This window comes from Larus michahellis, chromosome 1 (assembly GCF_964199755.1).
Source record: "Larus michahellis chromosome 1, bLarMic1.1, whole genome shotgun sequence".
Lineage (NCBI taxonomy): Eukaryota > Metazoa > Chordata > Aves > Charadriiformes > Laridae > Larus > Larus michahellis.
In genome coordinates, this window is record NC_133896.1 from 92,469,592 (window position 1) to 92,488,391 (window position 18,800).

An 18,800-nucleotide genomic window follows, 5' to 3' on the forward strand; every position below is an offset into this window, starting at 1 on the left:
GCTGTGAAGCAATAGCATTCAAATAGCATCCACAGTACTAGTTTGCTGAGTGTTTACAAAGCCTTCAATGGGAGCCTGGAAAACTTATTCCTCTGTCCCCAGAATATGACTGGAACTTCTGGTGGTTGGTATTTGACTGCTTTGGATCTTACATATTTAACCTAAGATATTACTAAAGAAAATGGTAATATTTGCACTGGGACTATCTAATATTTAGGGCACTGAATAATTAAACTCAACACAGACATCAAGCTGTTAGCATCTCTGGAAATGTGATTTATTTACATTAGTACTGGGTCAGGTAAAATGTTTCTGTTCACATCATCCTGAACAGAACAGAGAAATTCCCGTCTCTTAGAACTGTTTTCAGCAAGTGAACTGTATGTATAAGAAGCAAACACTGGATCACATTTATTTGTTCAGACAAATTTTACATTTTTGGCCCAAAAGTCAAGTTACACGTTCCGCAGAAACTCACACGGCCATCAGAAAAGCACAGGGACAGCACACGTGCATCTATCAGCTAAAGTTCCCAGCTGAAACCTGGAAATAGCATGATTTTTTTTCAGCACTGTTTACTTTTCCTCAGTGTTCACAAATGTCTTGACCCTGCAATGGAAACCCTTCAGTGACCAAGGCTGTCCTGCAATATTTTTCTCTTTTTCATCTTGTTGAAGCTGTTGTTCTCCGGGGCAGCCATCAGATTTATTGCAAAATTGGTAACTAAGAAAATGAGAATGGATGTGGGATTCTTCACCTGAGCAAATCTTCCCCTTCTCTCCCCCCACAAACCATCCTAAACATTGTACTTTTGGCCTCACAATGCTTACAGTGTCCAAATTTGCTCTCAAGTTTGACTGTCAGGTGAATAGCATGCGAAATTGGGCAATACTCTTGAAAAAGTGAGCAAGATTTGTAACAGCTTTTGCAATCAGGTGGCTTCTACCTGCTGCGTGTTTGCTGAGGCTGATAAGAGCTGAGTGGGTAGCGTGTAGCTGAGTAGTACGTATTTGTAAAGTGCAATCACAGTTCTAGGACAAATTGTGCTTTACAAAAGCCTTAAAGGTGGCATGGAGTGAAAGGAAGGGCTGCTGTGATCACACCATGGACTCCGTGGAGTCTTGCTAAAATAGTGTCTTTGTGCTGCACAAGATGTAGAAGTGGATGTGGACTATACAGTAAGGCTACGCTGGTCAACCTGTACTCCACAAACAAACGAACATTGCAGTTTTATTTATTCTGGGTGGGGGGATGGGGGATGGGGACATGAGGGGGCTGTTACATAAAATCTTAATTTAAATGCTTTGTGGTTATCTGCTGCTGCTGTTCACCCTGCTTTCCTCTGGCTCCTGGCCCTACTTGTGTAGCCAGGTCTCAGCTCCTCTTAACGGTTAGGCAGCCTTGCTTTTCAAGTACACCCTTCTCTGTGGGACTATGGAGGCCATCCACTGACCGGTGCACTGCTTGGCCTCTTCCCACGTGTAGCGGGGCATGTAGCCAAAATCCTTCTGTGCCTTTCTGTAAGAGAAGGTGAATGGGGTGTTCAGTAGAGTGACCAGGTGACGGTTGGTGGAGGGGATGTATCTGACAAACGGCCTGAGCAAGAAGCTCACGATCTCCAGCAGCAGTGAGAAGTAATACAACATTGTCAGAGGCATGGGGAGCCGGGGCTCGATTCCAAACCCCAGGTCCTTGGTCAGCTCATAATTTAGATCTGCGTAGCTCATATGAGGAGTGTCATCTGAGATGTAGTAGAACTTCCCCCTGATGTGCTTGGCTTTCTGTGGGACCCGCAGGGCTTTGGCTGCCTGCACATGTGCCCAGGCAATGTTCCCCACGTACACGGGATTCACCAAAGCCTCCTTCCTGGAGAAGCGCAGGTAGACATTTTTGTTCAAAAGACACTTATCCAGATGACCTTGAAGAAATGGGCATCCTTCTCCAAAAATGTACATGGATCTCAGGGCACAAGTTATCAGTGTGCCCCCATCCTTTAACACCTGGCCATCTGCTTTCAGCACAGAATCCTCTGCCAGTCTCTTACTCTGGGCATAAGGAGATTTGGATACACTCTCATAAGCTGTTTCTTCGTCACCATTGAAAATTGGGTCACCTTTGCAGTTTGGGCCTGCCACTTCTAAGGTACTGGTATATATGAAGTGCTGGACGCTACAGTGGACACATACCTCCAGCAGTAGCTTAGTACCTACAAAAGAGAAACATGCAAGTCAGTCTAGAGCTTTCCAAGCAGTGAAAAGTGAGCTTTTTAGATCAGAAACTCCATCTCTGCCCTGGGATTGGCCAGATCTCCCCTCTCTGCAGCTGGAAGAATCCTGTCCTGAACTGGGCAGCGTGTTCAATGAAACTGAACCTGCTCTGCATCTGTATTTAAGTGGTGTCAGTGCACCTGTTGGAGTTAAACAAGGATATACACTTGCGTGTTGTGGGGTTTTTTTTTATGTCAAGAGTCAAATTTTGCTCTTGCTTAGGTTGGTGTGGATACCAACCACAGATACAGCGGCTTGTGCCTGTTGGTTGGATTGACTTGGCTTAAGGCAGAGAACCTTCAGAAGCTGTCCCTCTCATTAGGTACCATCCATTCTGTGTGTTGAAGCCCCTGTTTTCCAGGCTTGAAGATGCTCTTTTGTGGTTTGCTAAGCAGGGACAGGATTAATGTGGGACCTGAACATTTGCTCCAAAAGCAGTTTCACCCGGTGGGCGTCTATCCACTATTCAATTGGCTTCAGAGCAGGGCTTGAAGGGAAAGATCTGTCAGAACAACGCATGATACCATGTTGTCAACAAGCATAGAGTGCAGTGAGCAAAGTGATGCTTGTGTATGTATGCCTCCTTTTTCAGCATATTCTGGCTTTTACTTGCAGTAATACAGGATTTCTTACTTTAAAAACCCTATCATAATGCTTTCATTGAGGAGAGCAGAGTTAAACTGGCAAGTTCAAGGTCTTTCAAGCAGCCAAGAGGGTTAAGCTAGGAAAGCACACTGAAGGGAAAAAGAAATATTTTAATAAATCGAGTTGTTTTAATTGGAAGTAGACTCTTTCCTTTTTCCTCTGAGCTTTGAGGCAAAAAAATGCCTTAGTTGTGCATTGTGTAGCGAGAGACATCATGTGTGAAAGAGGCAGTGACTTCGGAACAGAAGATACAGCTCAAAGACATTTGAAAATGTCTTTGGCACAGGAACATTAAGCCAAAACAACTGATATGATATCAGAAGAGTGTGGCCTAAAATCAAGGGGATAAAATCAAACACTAGCAGTGAGGCACATAAATGATCTAACAAATCTGCTCAGTCTGTTACAACAACAACGAAAGGCAGCACAATGCAGAGCAGGCTAGCATTGCTAAAGAGAATGTAATGAATAAAGGGGGTTCAGAGGACCAAGAAATGCTGGCAGCAAAATATGGACCCATTAATGAGTGGGGGATGGGAAGAATTATTGAAGTGAATATTATTAGGGAGCCAAAATTTCTTTTTTCAAGCTTGAACAAGAAAAAGAAAGAAGTTGAAACAAACGGAAAGGAAATCTGGATGAGGCTTGAAGAAACACCAAGTGCAAAGAAAAAAATGTTACACAGCCATGAATAAATTCACATGAAAAGTGAGTTCATGAAAATCACTGTGTTTAGGTGACACACAAGGCAGAGTCATCTGGAAAATAAATTATTAACACAATATATTATTTAATAAATTAAAAGCTTAATTCCTGACATCAATACTGTTTAGAAAGTGAGGGAAAGTAATAAAGTGCAGAAGGGCTAGATAAAATAAAATGAGATAGCAAGTTCTAAAACAAGAAAACATAAAAATTATCCTGGCAGTTTGTATCTGTTCAAGACCAATTTCACCCAAATAAAATGTGTTTTATTTGCAAATCAAGGTAGTATGTAAAAAATGAAAAGGTTCTTACAGTAATGGGATTTTGAGCGCCTTTCACATAGCATGTAATAAAGTAAATTTCCCATGGAGCAGGTCTCCAAGTTTTGCTTGCACACAAAGCCCTTCTGGCTGAGGATCTGATTCACAGAGGGTACTTTTGTTTGGATTATATTTAATTACTTTCTTAACTCCCTTCTGCCTAAAAATTTGCTTCCCTTCCCTTCCTAAAAGATTTCTTTGCTCTGATTTTTTTTGTGTGGCATGTGAGACAGAGGAAACCCCTGCATCATGGCAAGTTTAACTTGTTTCCTTCTGTTCTGGTTTGTGAACGTCCACAGCTGATTCCTTGACATGTTTGTATTATGAAAGTTCTGGTTTCTAGGAGAAACAAAACTTTCATCCTGCAAGTCAATGAAGTACGTAGCAGTGTCTTGGCTGGTCAGAAAGCCAGAAGAGCATCAGAATGGAAATGGAGGGAAATAGGGAAGAGGACTGCAGTGTTTGCTGACTGACCTTAGGGTCAATTTGCTCTAGGAGTTGGTCTGGAGTGTGCTTTCATTCTACCAAATGTTATCAGCCAACCCTCACTGGCCCTGTGGGCTTATTTCACAGGCAGGCAGACTCTGCTGTGGGGAATCTGAAAGATTTATGAAAGCCTAGATTCTTTGTGCTTAAGTCTAAACCTGCCAAAAGGAACAATGGGGCAGACTTAAATAAACTTTCTAGCTCTGACTCCAGCTCAGAGCTAGAGAGCTTTCTGCTTTTGGGACATTTTAAGATTTGTTTGGGATTTTTGTTGGTTTTTTTTCCCCCCATGAGTTTAGGCAACACATTCTGCTGTGAAAAACAGATTGTAGCAGGAGTATGGTCATAAAGAGAGAGCTTTACAAATCCTCTTTCTGAACTATCACCCTTGTATATTTATTTCTCATACCACCCAATGCAGTTTACAGGAACTTGCCTTTCTGCTCTTCCCTCCTGGCAGGGACCTAAGAAGCTGCCCTCTGGGCTCTAATTTGGACGCTGACAATTTGTGGCTTTGACTGAGCAGAAATGAATGGGTCTGGAAGCACAGACAATGAGCCAGGCTGAAACAGCCCAAATGCCATCCCACTGTTTTTAAGGTGCATGTAAGACACACACCAACTACAAAGCATGTTCTCTTGCTCTGAACACTGGTGAGTAGCCAATGTTTGTAAAAGTGGTGCCTGTAGAAATATGTTCCTTATTTTTCTGTGAAGAAGCCCAGTATCTGTGGCACAGAGGAACAAAAAACCAGGAAAACCATACATGTAAATAAGAACATCTTCACCAAGGAGCTGAAGCAACAGAGCCAAGGAGGTCAATGTGCATGCAGGTTAGGCAGTACCAGTTCCCTGAAAGGCATAGGTTTTGGGATCAGAGGGAGGTGAGTGAAGTCATTCTTTTAGGAAATAAATTTCCTGGCAGCTGATGCCGCACAAGCCATTCCTAAGCCAAAAACTTCCCCCTCCATATGATCTTTTCACAAAGAACGGAGGCTCCTTAGCAGAAAGGGAGATCCATCCCTGAGTGAGAAGTCACTGAAACCCCTCCCTCCCGTTGCCTTGAGGTTATTGGGGGATTTTTAATGATAAGCTCAAGGTGGGAGAGCACCTGCTCCTCTGAACTGCATTCATGCACACACAGGCGTAATGGCTAACAGGAGGAAAAGGAGAAGAGGAGGAAGAGAAAGAACAGGAAGCAGAGAGCCACAGAGTCTGGAACATAAGCAGCGCAAGTTTGCTGTAATTGCAGCCAAAGCCTGCAGTGTTTGTAAAAATTAAAAAATGTCCACAGGCAGTGATGCTACATGGGGAGGGAGAATAAGAACCGATTTTTCTCAGATGCGCATTGGGATTTCAGAGGTGAATTCACTTCCAGAAAGGTGCACTGATCATGGGATTACGGCTATCCCTGCTGAAGGCAAAGCCTGTGCAGATGTCAGGATGGGCATATGTGAATGCTGACAAGACTGAATGATCCTGCAGTGCCCTGCAGTGGAAAACTGGTGCATACTGGGTGTGGAGAGCAACAGAGATGCACAGGGCTGCACAAATCTGTACAAGATGCAGAAAACCCAGTTAATCTGACTCAAAAAACAGGTCAGGTGTTCCCTTTCCTGAACAGATGATGATTAGTACATAATAGACACGGGTTTGAGAAAGGTGCTTCACCCGCTCACCTGTCACATTCACTTCCCAGAGCAGCTGCTTCTCTATGAGGCCCAAGGTGTCAATGATGGAAGCCGTGTGGATGACGAGGGAGACCCCTTGGCAGGCACGATGCAGGAACGTCACATCTCGGATGTCCCCTTCCAGGATTTTCACCTCAGTCTTACCCTGGAACTCTGCAAGGGCAGCAGAAGACAAAGCAGAAGACCTTATGGGCATCCTAAGAAGAGCACTGAGAGGAGTGGTGAAGGGCTGCGTGGACGCTGACGCTGTGCCTGGGAGGTGCTGACTGCCCAGGCACGGGATTGATATTTTAAGGCTGGCAAAACAGCCAATGGCTATATTCTCAAGTGCTGATTACAGTGCTATAGAAGTCTATCTTGCATTACCTACCATATTTTTGGAGCCGCTCTTCAACATGGTTCTTTCTTTTTTTCTTTTTCTTTTTTTTTTTTAAAAAGAAATCTTTCCCACTGCTAGTCAGGGTCTGAAGCTTCCTTCAGGTGTGACTGTTCTAAAGTTCACAGAGCTTTAGCTATGCATGTTCCGGTGACCAGCTATTTATAAAAGTGTTAACCCAAGCATACCGAACAGCCAGGCATTGCCTGCTCCTGTCTTCAAGGTGATGAATGATCTCTCTCCACCCACAGCATGTGTGCACAGAGCTGTGTTCACACCTATCTTCTGCCCCTTGACCTTGCTCATATTGCAGCTCTTCTAATACATTACTTACAGTTCTGGCACATCTTTTTTATGTACCTCGGCCAGGACTTACTGTGCCTCTTCTAACTCCAGCTCTGTCTCCGTTTCAGCGTCTGTGCTGTGGGGTCATTTTTAGCACGCACATCTTTCTGGTCTAAAACTAAACTCTCAAGGCTGCTCTCCTGAGCTACCTCAGCCCTGATTTGCTTTAACTCCTGCTTTTTAAGCCCCCTCCCTCCCCAGCAGTTAAAGTGTGTGACCCTGGTGCAGCCCTAGTATCAGAGGCATCCTTCCTCTAAGTTTTGCTGGGCAGAAGCATCCTTATATACAGCCCAGAACTACGCTAACAAAATTGTGCTGGCACAGGCTGATCACCTGGAGAAATTTATAGTCCGAGGCCATTCTGCTCTCCTGGTAAGCCTGCTGGCCTGGCTGGAGCTATGCCATGGGAGAGGAGAGGACTTTCTCAGCATGACTTACAGCTTTTCAGGATGCGGTGTCATTACAGCAAGTCCTCCCGCGAGCCTCTGCTGTGGCTGCACTAGAGGGCTCCCCAGGCACAGCTGCTGGGAAGGGACTCTGCAGCACAGGCAGATGCTCTGTCTTCTTCCAGCGTAATCAAATGTCCATTTCAGATAAGAGAAGAATCTGATTAATTTAATACAGCTTTTAGCCTCAGCCGTGACTGAAATCCTGTGTATCCTACTGCTTTGTCACTGGCTCCAAAGCAGGCAGTATTTCAGCCCATGTCTTCAATGGAGAAACACTAAGAGAGACAGCTGCTGAGGTCTGGAACTGAGTGGGAGTATCTTTTAAAATGGTTTTGTCTCATTATCTCTGTAGCACACTAGAATGTAATCCTGTATTAATTTAACGATTATTCAGATGCAACGGGCTTGAGGGTCTTTTTTTTTTCATCACAGTCAATTGGTCTGAGATGTGAAATGGGAGTCTAAATGCTCAACATTTACAGAACTGTTACTAAATCTAGAGTTACTGCCCTCCCAGCACAGTCACTGCCACATGCTCTTTCATGCTTTTTCATTTTAAAGAAGCATTCATTTCCTAAGGCTCCATTTTCAGAAGGTTTACACTGACATCTACTTGTATGGATGCAAAAGCGTCAGGCAATATGGACAGGCCTTTTATTAAGCAACTGGTAGTTAGATTTGCCCTAATAAATATTAGTCTTTGTACAGCCGTTAGGCTGATGTCCATAAGTTATGCTTTGTGGGCCTGCAGTAATCCAAAGGGTTGAAATACATGGTTTTCACAATGTAAATTCTGGTATGTGGCCCCTTCAGAGTGGTTGCTGTGCCTGGGCAGGAGTTAGGAAAATAGAAGCTTTTACACATGCAAACCAAAGCTTTTAGGAAAAATAGAAAAAAGAAACTTGTCCCTTTTAAAGCTGATGACAGGGAAAGTTGGTATCAGTCACTGGAAAGCTGCTGACTAGCTGCTTTGTGACTCGTTTGGGCTTGCATTTAAGTTGTGTGTGAGACATAAGGCAGGAAAGCTGCTCCTCCATTCCACTTTACTCAGCAGAAGTTTCCCTGGTAAGTACAGTATGGGCCTTGTTCACTTTACCAGCATAAGCTAGATGTCAGGAATCAGCAGATTGATCTTGTTTTGCTCTGGGGGAAGAGGAAAACTAGTGTGAGTTTGGAAGCAGAGAGAGGAAAGAAGAAATGACTGACAGACAGTGGTTTCAATCTGAGATGGACAGCAAAGAAAAACTTGATTTGCATATGGGCAAATCATTCCCCTGGTGTCAAAAAAGCACGTGTGTGTCATGTGGGAGGGGGAGAAAGAGAATAAATTCAACCCAGCTCTCTATTTTTGCATACAGTGATTATGAGAAAGTGTCTACTCACTGGGAAAGCTTCTTCTACTTCATCAAGGGGTTCTGTGTCCTCTGACCTGCAAGTAACGTTCCCTGCTTGCTACGGAGTAGTTTTTGCTTGGAAATGCAATGATTACTTGATAAAATTTGATCTCCTGTTGTGAGCAGTGCCTGACTCAGCAGTACAGTTGGGCTGCTTGCCCTAAGCTGTCTTTCTCTTTTCTATGTGTTGTTTGATGTTCAAGCAAACAGTAATGTCTGTGAGACTTCAGTAGCTTGAATTACTTAATATTCTTTTATAGAGGTCCTAAAGGCTGTGGGGTGGATGGTGGGGAAAGGTGTTCCTCTTGAGAGATCTCCACTTGCCTGCTCAACTGGATGGTTCATTACAATGATCTACTTTGTGTATTCATAGGACAAAATTAAAAACTGCGTCTTATTTTCATTTGTAAAGGGTAAAGCAATTTGTTTGCTTCTTTACCTAGGGAAGTTGTGATGTCTATTCTGTTCCCATTTCAACTACTGGGATGTTCTGTTGCTACTCTGCCCTTCTGTTTCGAACGCAGTCATAAAGGCAAACAAATGTCTACAATGTCGAGCAAAAAGCCAGGAGGAAGTTTGCCAGAGCAGGAACTTTCCGTCAGCAAAAGTCCTGGAAAAAAAAAATCATTCCTTCTCCCTCTACTTTCCTTCTACTTTGGAGCAATACAGGGTTAGCAGTGCAAAACCACTCAATGCTCAAGCATCACACAACCTCTGTCTCTGAAGAATGACATGAAATGAGGGTTCAGGGGGAAAACGGGGAGATGTACAGAGGGATGAGACAAAGGTGAATCAATGCTTTGAAATAGTGAGAATTCCTCTTGAGAACAACCTGGGAGTTTCCAACTTTTACAGAAGTTCCAGTGCAATAGTGAGCAAAAAAAGAATTGCATAAGTGGAAGCACAGGAAAGGCAGAAAGATAAATTTGAAGTGGAGATGGGATGTAGGAAACCCAAGGCACCAAACTACCATGTTCAACATGACATTCATTCTCAACCACACAGTGTAACTGGGTAGACTCCAGCTCATGGCACTTGACATTGGCTGGATCATCCTGGACTCCCTAGGGCTGTGGAACACCACAAATGCCACTGTTTTATGCAGTTTTATGCTCTCTATAATGAGAGCAATGGTCAAGAACTCAGCAGGAAACTTGCTTGGACAAAAGAGAAGTGTCCCTGGGTGTCTCCTGGCACAAAGAGCTGTAACTTGAACATACGCTTGTGTCTTACTACCCGCAGCCCTGACTCTGCAAAGATCCTGCAAGTAAAAGGTGCTCAAGAGCTTAGTAAGAAAACCACTCAGCTCTGCTCCCGGCTGTTCAAGAAATCCAAACAACATGTGCCAGCCAGTAAAAGTCCCTGCAGCAAAAATAATGCAAGTCAGAAGACTCCAGTCCCCCAGTTTTTGCAGCAGACCTGCATTTGGTATAGGAGTCACTGTGCTAGAGAAGAGCTTGAAAGGGAATGGCAAGAAAATATTTCAGGTAGTCACAAGCACAAGCGCTGTAGTTACGGAGATGTAGTTACAGAGGCTGATACAGACAGAGGAACTGCCAGTCCAAGTGCAGGAGCTCCAGGCTGTTCAAACACATCTGAAATGCCAGCCTGTTGTTCCCACTACCTGTTTCTGGGGGATAAAACCCTCTGATAACTGATTTTCCCCTTCCTCCTGTGCTGGTCAGATAGGCAGCGGGAATGTTGCAAGGAGGGGGAGTGTCTGGGCAGTGTTCAGTGGAGGAAGGAGGGAGGATAAGGAAAGAGGGCATAGAGCTTTCCTATTAGCAAAAAAAGGAACAGCGAAGCCTTTACTGCAGCCCAGCCAAGATTATTCTCACACAAACAGTCGTTTTCACTCCCCAGGAAGCTCCGTTATCCCCCCAAAGCTCTCCTGGCCTGAAGCAGCGCAGATGCTTCTGTTGCTGCATCAGTGCTGAACCGCACGCGCTCCCGCTGCTGCAGGCGCTGCAGCCTCTACTGCAGCTGCAGGTTTTGTCACTGCGGGAACTGCCTGGAAATCAGAGCAGGAAGGGCTGCGGCAAGGCTCAAGGGCATCTAGAAAATCCTCAGTGAAACGCTGAATGAGATTTAACTATCAGGAAGCCTGAGTTGTACAAAACCGTCCTAAAGGCTTGTGCAATTTGCGTTAGGTTTATGGTGCACTGTTGCTCCTCTTTGATGACAGTTAAACACCTTCTAGAAAGACTGTGGGTCCCTAGCAAGCTGTACAGGGATATTGCATGAGAATTCCCATATGATTGCCCGTATACAGGAAGAATAATCTTGAGGTTAGGATGTGATAGAGGAAAGCATTGTCAAACAAATGTCTGATGTAGGCACTGAAGAACATGATTGAACTTAGGTTCCTGCACGCTTTTTTATAGATGTGCTCAGGATCCCAGGAAAGGGGATGTTTAAAATATAATACTCTGAACTGCTTTCCCCACCATAGGTTGTTTCTGACACTGGGCGTATCACTCATTTGTGCTGTCTCCAGTCCATTCAAGAAGCTGGAGTCCTGACTTGCCCTTTGCAAATAGGTCCTGTGTCTTCTGTGCATAGCACAACAGGGTTCGATAATAATAACAACAGGTTTTTAAGATACCTTATCACAACTCTCAGCCAGCAGATCGCTATATCACTAATCACAGGTTGAGGAAAACCATTAGCACTTGTGTCCACAACTTTGCCGCTGCCTTCTCGTGTAGCACATCAGAGCCCAGGACGGAATGCTCTGTGTTACACAGCCCCCCGCCCCCGCCCCAGTATGGTGATGCTTGCATTTCCCTTCTTTCCAGCAGAAGTGTGAGATTTTTGCACTAATTTTGCTCTGTGGGTTTTAATGTAATAGAAGTCAGGTTGAAGGCAACCTATTTAGTGCATTAACAGCACAGAGTTTCTCTCTTCACATCTATCTTACGTTTTGCATCTGATTTCTGTGCTGGAGGGAGAGGAATTCCTTGAAATAAGACCTCTATCTGTGAGTCTGAGTTTGGGTGGGAGGTAAAGACTTCCATGCTATCCATCTGAGACAACAGCACATATACCCGTGACAGATAGATCTCACGAGATGGTACTTACTTCCAAACCTCCCAAGTGCTTCATTGCTAAAGGCTTTGTCCAGCAGTCGGACCTCAGCCAGCGGCTCCTCTTCTTCCAACAGCAAGCGGACAATCCTCTGGCCAAGAAATCCTCCTGCTCCTGTCACCAGACATCTTACCCCAGCCAGGGACATTGCTCTGGGCTGCTCCTCGGTGGCGAATGGGCTATCTCTTGAGCTTAGACCGTCCGGTTCACCTCCTGCCTGAGGAAATGAACATACAACATCAACCTCTGGCATCTTTACAAATCCAAGGGTGTTACAGAAAGAGAGACTACTGGAAAACAAACTCTAACCTCTACATTAAACAACGATTTTTAAAGCACGTCTTACTTCTGCTAGCTATTTCTATTCAGAAGTAGCCTATGCATTTTTTCCATGCAAAGAAAAGAACTATTTACAAACTATTACAAACTAAAGAAATTAACAAATCTGAAAATGCTCAAAATCAACTTCAATGCCAAACAAACCCCACAAAAGTCTGCCTCAATCCTTGGTTCCACCTCTCTAGCGCTCAAAAGACTGTGGGGACAGATTTGCCTGTACTTATATACCGCAGAGCACCACCTCAGTGATTTTGCTTTCCCTCCCTCTCGTGTGCCTCCTTTGTGGTGTTCCCACCCCTCCTCCCCTCTCGAAGAGGAAGGCTCTGGATGCAGCGGGGTCGGAGCGCCTGCCTAGATGTGATCCTGCATGCCTAAATCCACAGAGTGTAATCCCTCATACTCATAATTCTCCATAGCTGCACTTGCTTGTGTCATACAGTGTAAATATGAAGGGAGAGAACACTAAAATTAAATGGAAATAGCAGGAGCAGCTGTTTATAACTGAGAGGTAGGCTCTACTGCTATATTATTTTATTTTGTTTTTTTAATACTGGACTGCCCATTATAGCATGGGTTTCTCACTCTCTCTGTGTGAGGCCGAAAACTAACTTCTGGGATTTTGTATTTTTTCAGTATCCTTGAGGCATTCGAAGTGATGAAATGGTCTCATGTACAGACTGTTTAAATTAAAGCTGCTGGAGAAATAGATTCACCTCTGAAATGTCTAGTGCGAGAGCACCTAGTTAGAATGAGGCTGTGCCTGGCTGTTTGTGCCTTTGCAGTGAACGGTGTCATTACTTTTTACATCTCCAAAACACAGGGGAAATGCCCAGCTATTTCTCCCTAGGGTTTTACTCCAGTTTAAGCAAAACTCTTTTCCAGTGTGAGACCAGAGCAGGGCTTAGGCATTAGCCTGAAGCTCATAATACCTGCACCGGTGTTATATTGCCAGGTCTTTGTGTGCTGTCAGGACACACTGACTGAAGCCGTATTTCTCTCCCAAGCAGGGACAGGCAGACCTGCCTTAAGGGAAGGCTGCTGCTACGGGACATTACAAAAAAGCCCAGCAACACAGCTAATTAGGCTGAAATCGCTAGAAAGGGGATCATACTGATTTCAGGCACAGCAGGAATGGATCTCTAAAAATGCTTTACTTGCATTCGTGCAACTAACTCCCGAACTGCCTTTTTTATTCTGTGGTCATGAATTTTGTTCACTCATTGAAGAGAGCCCTGGAGAAAAGCTATAGAAGAAACACCAGCCGCACGTTGTTACTTTTTTAGAGCAAAACCGGGCCTGCAAGTGACAGCAGGAAAGCAAAACCCTTTCTGTTGGAGGAGAAAGAAGTTTCTAGCTGACGCAGATGACAAAGTTTTGGCAACTGTTTCGATCACAGAGTCCTTGAAAATCCTTCCCTTACCCCAACAAAGCTTTTAAAAAATTGTTATCAGTGCTTCTTTCCTTGGCTTCTCTCAGACAGGACCTTGACATTGTATGTTCTTATCAGAAGCTGCTGCAAATTAATTTTGTGTAGTGCATGCGTTTTGCAAGGAAAAATAACTGACCAAAGCCTGCTGCTGCAACTGGTGTTCTCTGAAACAGTCCTTACTTTTTATGTTTAAAATGGAAATAAAATTTAAGAGGCATTATTAAAACAGACAACACTACACAGCCTCGTAGGATAGAAAGCATTTTCCTACACCAAGCTTACGTATTAGAATGACCAAGTTTAGCAGGGGTAATGCTTTGTATGAGAATATATGTGCTGCGTAGGGGACTGACTGTAGGGAGATTTATTGCTGCGGTGCTTTTGTCCTCTTAGGTACTACTGGGCCACATGTTTGGCATAGTTTGAGGGAATTTTCTACATCGCTACGTAGCAGCCTTCATTTGAACTGCCACTTGTGGATGTCAGGGATCAGACAGCAGCAGTTTATTCAATTCAAGTGTAGACCTGCTGCTGGTTCTTCCTACGGTGTCACCTAGAGACAATGTCTTCATCTGCTCTTTCTTCTAGAAACTGCTGTATGGGGTTGCTGAGTGGCACAACAGTTCCTCTGTGCTGCAAACAAGACTGGCTCTGGTGTTCCCTGAAGGACATGGAGGCAGATGCTGGAATGGGCTGTAGGCCCCAGAATGGTGTCAATGAGCAGCAAGGCCAGAGCACACCAGACCCCTGACCACCAGGAACAACTTGAAGAAATTCAGAGCTGTTGCACAGGTTTGGCATTTGCAGACTAAAACAATTCAGCAACATCTAAAAAGTTTGCCAACTCTGCATTCTGTGTCAAGGCATAGTCATTCTTTAACTATGTTGTCTTCTCCTCCTTCACTTTGTTGTAAAACAAGGACTTCACAATCTGGTGTTTTGCTGATGTACACAGAGGTGGATGGTAGAATGGGTTGCATGCCTAAGAGTATCATTTTAGAAAATCAGAGCTTGCAAATTTTGGCTTGTGTTGGAGCATTGCTATACATGGACTAAGTGCATAGCTTAGCACATATGCAATCCACTATGTCGCTAATCTGCTGGTCCAGGAACAATGTTGGTTCTCTGGCTTTATGGGTGCTTACTATGACGAAGATACTTTGGGGCAATGGCTGTCTGCTGTTAGGAGGATGTATTTTCTTAGCCTTGTCACAAGGAGTAAAAAGGGTTTGGGATGAAAAGACAGCAAGAGAGAAATAGTGAAGGGAAAATTCCCAGCAGAATTGAGAACAAACTGTCTCATGGTACTGGAATGAATAAATGTGATAGCATTGCAGAGCACAGAAGTTTTAGGTAGGATAAAATATTACGCTTTTACAGAGGACAATTGTGCCATCAGGCAAAAGACGCCATGCAGGAGTAGGAAAAGAAGGACAGATCCTTTTGTCCAGAAAAGAAATCTGGTTCAGGAAAGGAGTTTCTGGAGTCTGACCTGTTGTCCAGACTGATGAGAGCTGAAGCAGGGAAAAGCAAAGGCATGCTCGTTATTTAACTGGACCTTTTGCTGTCTAAACATAGAGCAATTGTGGCCAAAAAGCCGTAAAAAATTCATGTGCTTCTAATACGAAAAATGTATGTGTTTCTTACTATCATATGCCCGTAAGCTCAAAATGCTTACATGCTTGCAGCTCTGGGAAAGAGGGTGTACTTTGAGATGTAGTTTTCCCTAGGAAAGCTTCTCCCCTTCAGGGTGGGAGGCAATGTTCCCTCCTGGAAACATTTTCCTCTCTCTTCTGGTTACACATTGAGAAGAGGTAACAAAACTTAAGTTATTAACTTTTGGACAGCTGCGCTGTATCAAACTCGGAATAAACACAACTACTCACAGAGGGGAACAGTTTTAAGACACTTTAACCAAGGTATGAAGATAACCGCCTTAAGAGGCCTCAATGTTTCTTTGTTTTCAGACCTGATGAATAAAATTTATCTCGTTTCAGTAGTACCAAAATTCTTTTGGTAGAAGGGAGAAAGTGGTTGTAAACTTTCATTACGTGATCTTCAAGATCAGAAAAACTTAGTTGTAGTATTCTTCGCTATATTAGACAGCACAAGTTGGGCAATTAACTAGAAACATTTTAGTCTCATTTTCCCTTTAGTTTAGCAGAACTGTGTTTCCTCAACTGAAACTGATGAGTGAATTATATATTTAAAGGCTGTAGAAATTTGCACCATATGCTGAAGGAAAATGTTTATATTTGGATCCATTTTGTAGATAAACTACCCTTGTAAATAGACTGATTCCCTGTCCCTGCTACATCCTCCAGGGATGCTGTGAGGCAGCAGGGTTTGATTAGGCCTTAACCCACATGTTTACAATCTCTTTGGGCACAGTTCTTTTGAAATATTTGACCTTGGCTTGAATTTGTATCAGAGATATTCACAACAATCAAATACAGAAAAGCAGGACAGAGTGTAGACAAGGGGGTATGAGACTTTGGTACGCATTGGCACAAGCCTAATCCAAATCATTACAAACTTCCAAAGTCTTGGAAAAGTTGTAGGATGGGCTTCTTCAATAGACTGCCAGTGTGGTCGAACCCTGTGAGCTCCTTTTTTAAGCTCACTCACCAAACAGCTTTCTTTTTCCCTCAGAAAATGCTTTTTGCAGCCTCTTTCAGAGATATAGGTGCAGCTCCATGGTGGCTGATCACAGCAACACACTGTTACAGCAGGGTACAGATCTGATGTGTGGCTGTTATTTTACGATTCTGTGATGCACCCCAACAATTTAGATCGAAAGGAGCCTCTGGAGGTCTCTGACCCACCTCATCTCAAAGCAGCATCAGACTACACAAGGTTGCTCAGGACCTTGCCCAGTCTCCATCTCTAAGGATGGAGATTTCGCAAACCCTCTGTTGCAGTGTCTGACCACCCTCCTGGTGATTTTTTTCCCACTAATTTCTAACTGTAACTTTCTTCATTGCAACTTATGCACATTGCCTTTCACCCTTTTACTGTGCACACCCAAGAAGCTGGTCTGCATCTTCTACCTTCAACTGAGTAGTAAAAGATAGAAATAAGGTCCCCCTTCCCCCTACCTTTAGCCTTCTCAGGTCTGAGAACACCCAGTTGTCTCACTGTCTTCTTGTACATCCTTGAAGTCCATCAAATTGTGCGACGTAGTAGTATCCCTCAAGTCTTATCTGCTAGGCTGTCAGTCTGCTGGCAAGGTTTATTATTACTGGAACAGAGAGGAAGGCCTCCATGTGAAGGCCTCTGGAAGATCACTGCAGACACTGTTATCTCTGTGAGAAATTCAGGTCTAAACAGAGTGAGCTAACAAGGCTAGCTTCTCTCTTCTGCCTCCTTAAGGCCAATCTAAAGTAGGGCTTATGCAGAAGGTCGCTTCTTGATAGCATGGCTCCTCCTGCACACATGAGGGAGGTGGGCACCAGGACGTCTGCCAGTTGCCAAGCAGGCTGCCACAGGGGGTCTGCACTGCTGTGAGCTGGCTCTTTGCCCCAAAAGTGGTAGTCTGCCATGGGCGGTGGCTTGCCCTTGAAGCCTCAGCTGAAGAGTGGCTTTATCATTTGCCCCCAGGATGCACATGTTCGATTCTGTAGTGGTTCCCCTTTGGTACCGATCCCTGTGGATTGATACTCACACAAACCAGTAAAATCTTCCATTCCTCTTACTCCCAGAGGGCATGCAGAACTGTCCAAGTATACAGGCATTGCCTCAATTTTGGAATACACGCTGATCTGAAAGGGGAGAAAGGGCTAGGAGGATATTACAGAATCACAGAATGGTTCAAGTTGGAAGGGACCTTAAAGATCATCTAGTTCCAACCCCCCTGCCATGGGCAGGAACACTTCAAATCTGGCACCAGATGTACTGTGTTAGACATCCAGATCACAGGAGTTGCAAATTAGTGGCCTCTGCAAACATTTCTGGTTTAAGATGTTTATGCTGTCTTATACGACAAACCTATAGAACAGCTTGATCAAAGGCTGCAATTTGTCTGCCTACTTTTAGTAGGGTTCACATGTCCTTCAGCTCCACCTGCCCTCCTACCCTCCACCCCCAGCTTCAGTGCCATGGGAAAAACAGAGAAGGTGAGTTACAAGCTGTTTCTTCCCAAATCATAAAATAAACCATTGTATTTATTTTCATGATGTGACATTGCCTTTCCTTCAAAATAGATTTCACTCTCATGGTACTCAACAATGGTATAAATGAAAGCACCACAAGTCAGCTCAGCTGTGCAGGCAATTTCCATCATGATTGTTTCAACTCCAGTAGACGTCTCTGAGTTTCTTAAGATAGCTTTCCTCCTTGAAAGATTTCCTTCACAATTGTAACAATCACATTCTTTCCAGCATCTTGTTTTGTTGGCTTTACATGAACGCTGGGAGTCTGGAATCTGAAATGTGAGGGTTTTTTCTGTTTCAGCAGAGCGGTCTTGAGTAGCAACTCTGCTCCAAGGAGCACAGGAGGGGCATGAGCGAGCCAGCCATGCCATGCATGGAGCACTGAGAGAGTCTGACTGCAAGTTGAAGGTGTCAAAGAGAAATGCAGGTGAGAAATGGATGGTTTTTCAGTACAGCCTCTCACTATCTATTTTCCCATTTCACAGCATCAGCTCCAGAAGACAGCAGCTACATTCAGGCACCTGCTCACTCTCGCCGCCTGCTAGTGGCAACAGAACCCAGGTCTCAGGAAGAAACTTGAACAGGGAAGGGATGAGCATGCATTTCTGTTACCTTGGAGGTTAAGGGTTTATGCTGCTCTGTGCTGACAGCAGGCGCAACACTGTCTCTGCATCATCTCCCGAGAGCAAAGGCCACATGCTGCTCGGGTGGTGCCGGCATCTTCTGCCCACTCTGTCAGCCTGTGCCGGCCACACTCATCCATGGGCAGAGACCAGGGCACCGGGTGAGTTATTTACACGCTGCCACAAACTTGTGCTGTGCTCTGAGCACGTGTAGGTCCTGACCACTGCTCGGATGAGTTTGCTGCACAAATTAACTATGTAGTGAAGGAAGAGCTTCTCTCGGCAGGGAGCACAAGGTGTTGCTTTGGTTACTAGCGATTTCGTTGCTCTGCATTTAGAAGCAGTGGGCAAGAACTGCCCCCACCTCCAAAGGGTAGCTGTGGTGCCTGTTAGCTGATGCGTCTTCTTTCTGTATCTGCTGTGAATACATCCAGGAAAGCTCAAGCTATGGAAGATATCAGCCACAACACACACTGCCCTGGAGCAGGACAGAT

The 18,800-nt window shown here is 44.4% G+C and overlaps 1 protein-coding gene across 8 annotated transcripts; it reads right to left on the reverse strand.

The window, feature by feature from the left end:
- Positions 1-387: 387 nt before the first annotated feature.
- On the reverse strand, positions 388-18,788 carry LOC141745467 (3 beta-hydroxysteroid dehydrogenase/Delta 5-->4-isomerase-like). 8 transcript variants are annotated; one of them, XM_074593268.1, is made up of 4 exons: positions 16,631-18,788; positions 11,759-11,981; positions 6,102-6,266; positions 388-2,206 (listed from the first exon to the last, which is right to left on the reverse strand). In XM_074593268.1, exons 2-4 carry the CDS (start codon positions 11,910-11,912, stop codon positions 1,392-1,394), a joined length of 1,134 nt encoding a protein of 377 aa, XP_074449369.1. In that variant the 5' UTR covers positions 11,913-11,981; positions 16,631-18,788; the 3' UTR covers positions 388-1,391. The 8 variants fall into 8 exon arrangements, with proteins under 8 accessions (XP_074449369.1, XP_074449377.1, XP_074449414.1 ...); XM_074593276.1 differs by lacking the exon at positions 16,631-18,788 and adding an exon at positions 12,248-12,368; XM_074593313.1 differs by lacking the exon at positions 16,631-18,788 and adding an exon at positions 12,345-12,359.
- Between the last annotated feature and the right edge of the window lie 12 nt (positions 18,789-18,800).

Coding starts and splice junctions, on each gene's coding strand:
- LOC141745467 (XM_074593260.1), bottom strand. CDS start 12,017: ATGCCAGAGGTTGATGTTGTATGTTCATTTCCTCAGGCAGGAGGTGAA. Junction 6,267..11,758: donor AGCACTTGGGAGGTTTGGAA/GTAAGTACCATC, acceptor CTGCCCTTGCAG/AGTTCCAGGGTAAGACTGAG. Junction 2,207..6,101: donor CTGGGAAGTGAATGTGACAG/GTGAGCGGGTGA, acceptor TCTCTTTTGTAG/GTACTAAGCTACTGCTGGAG.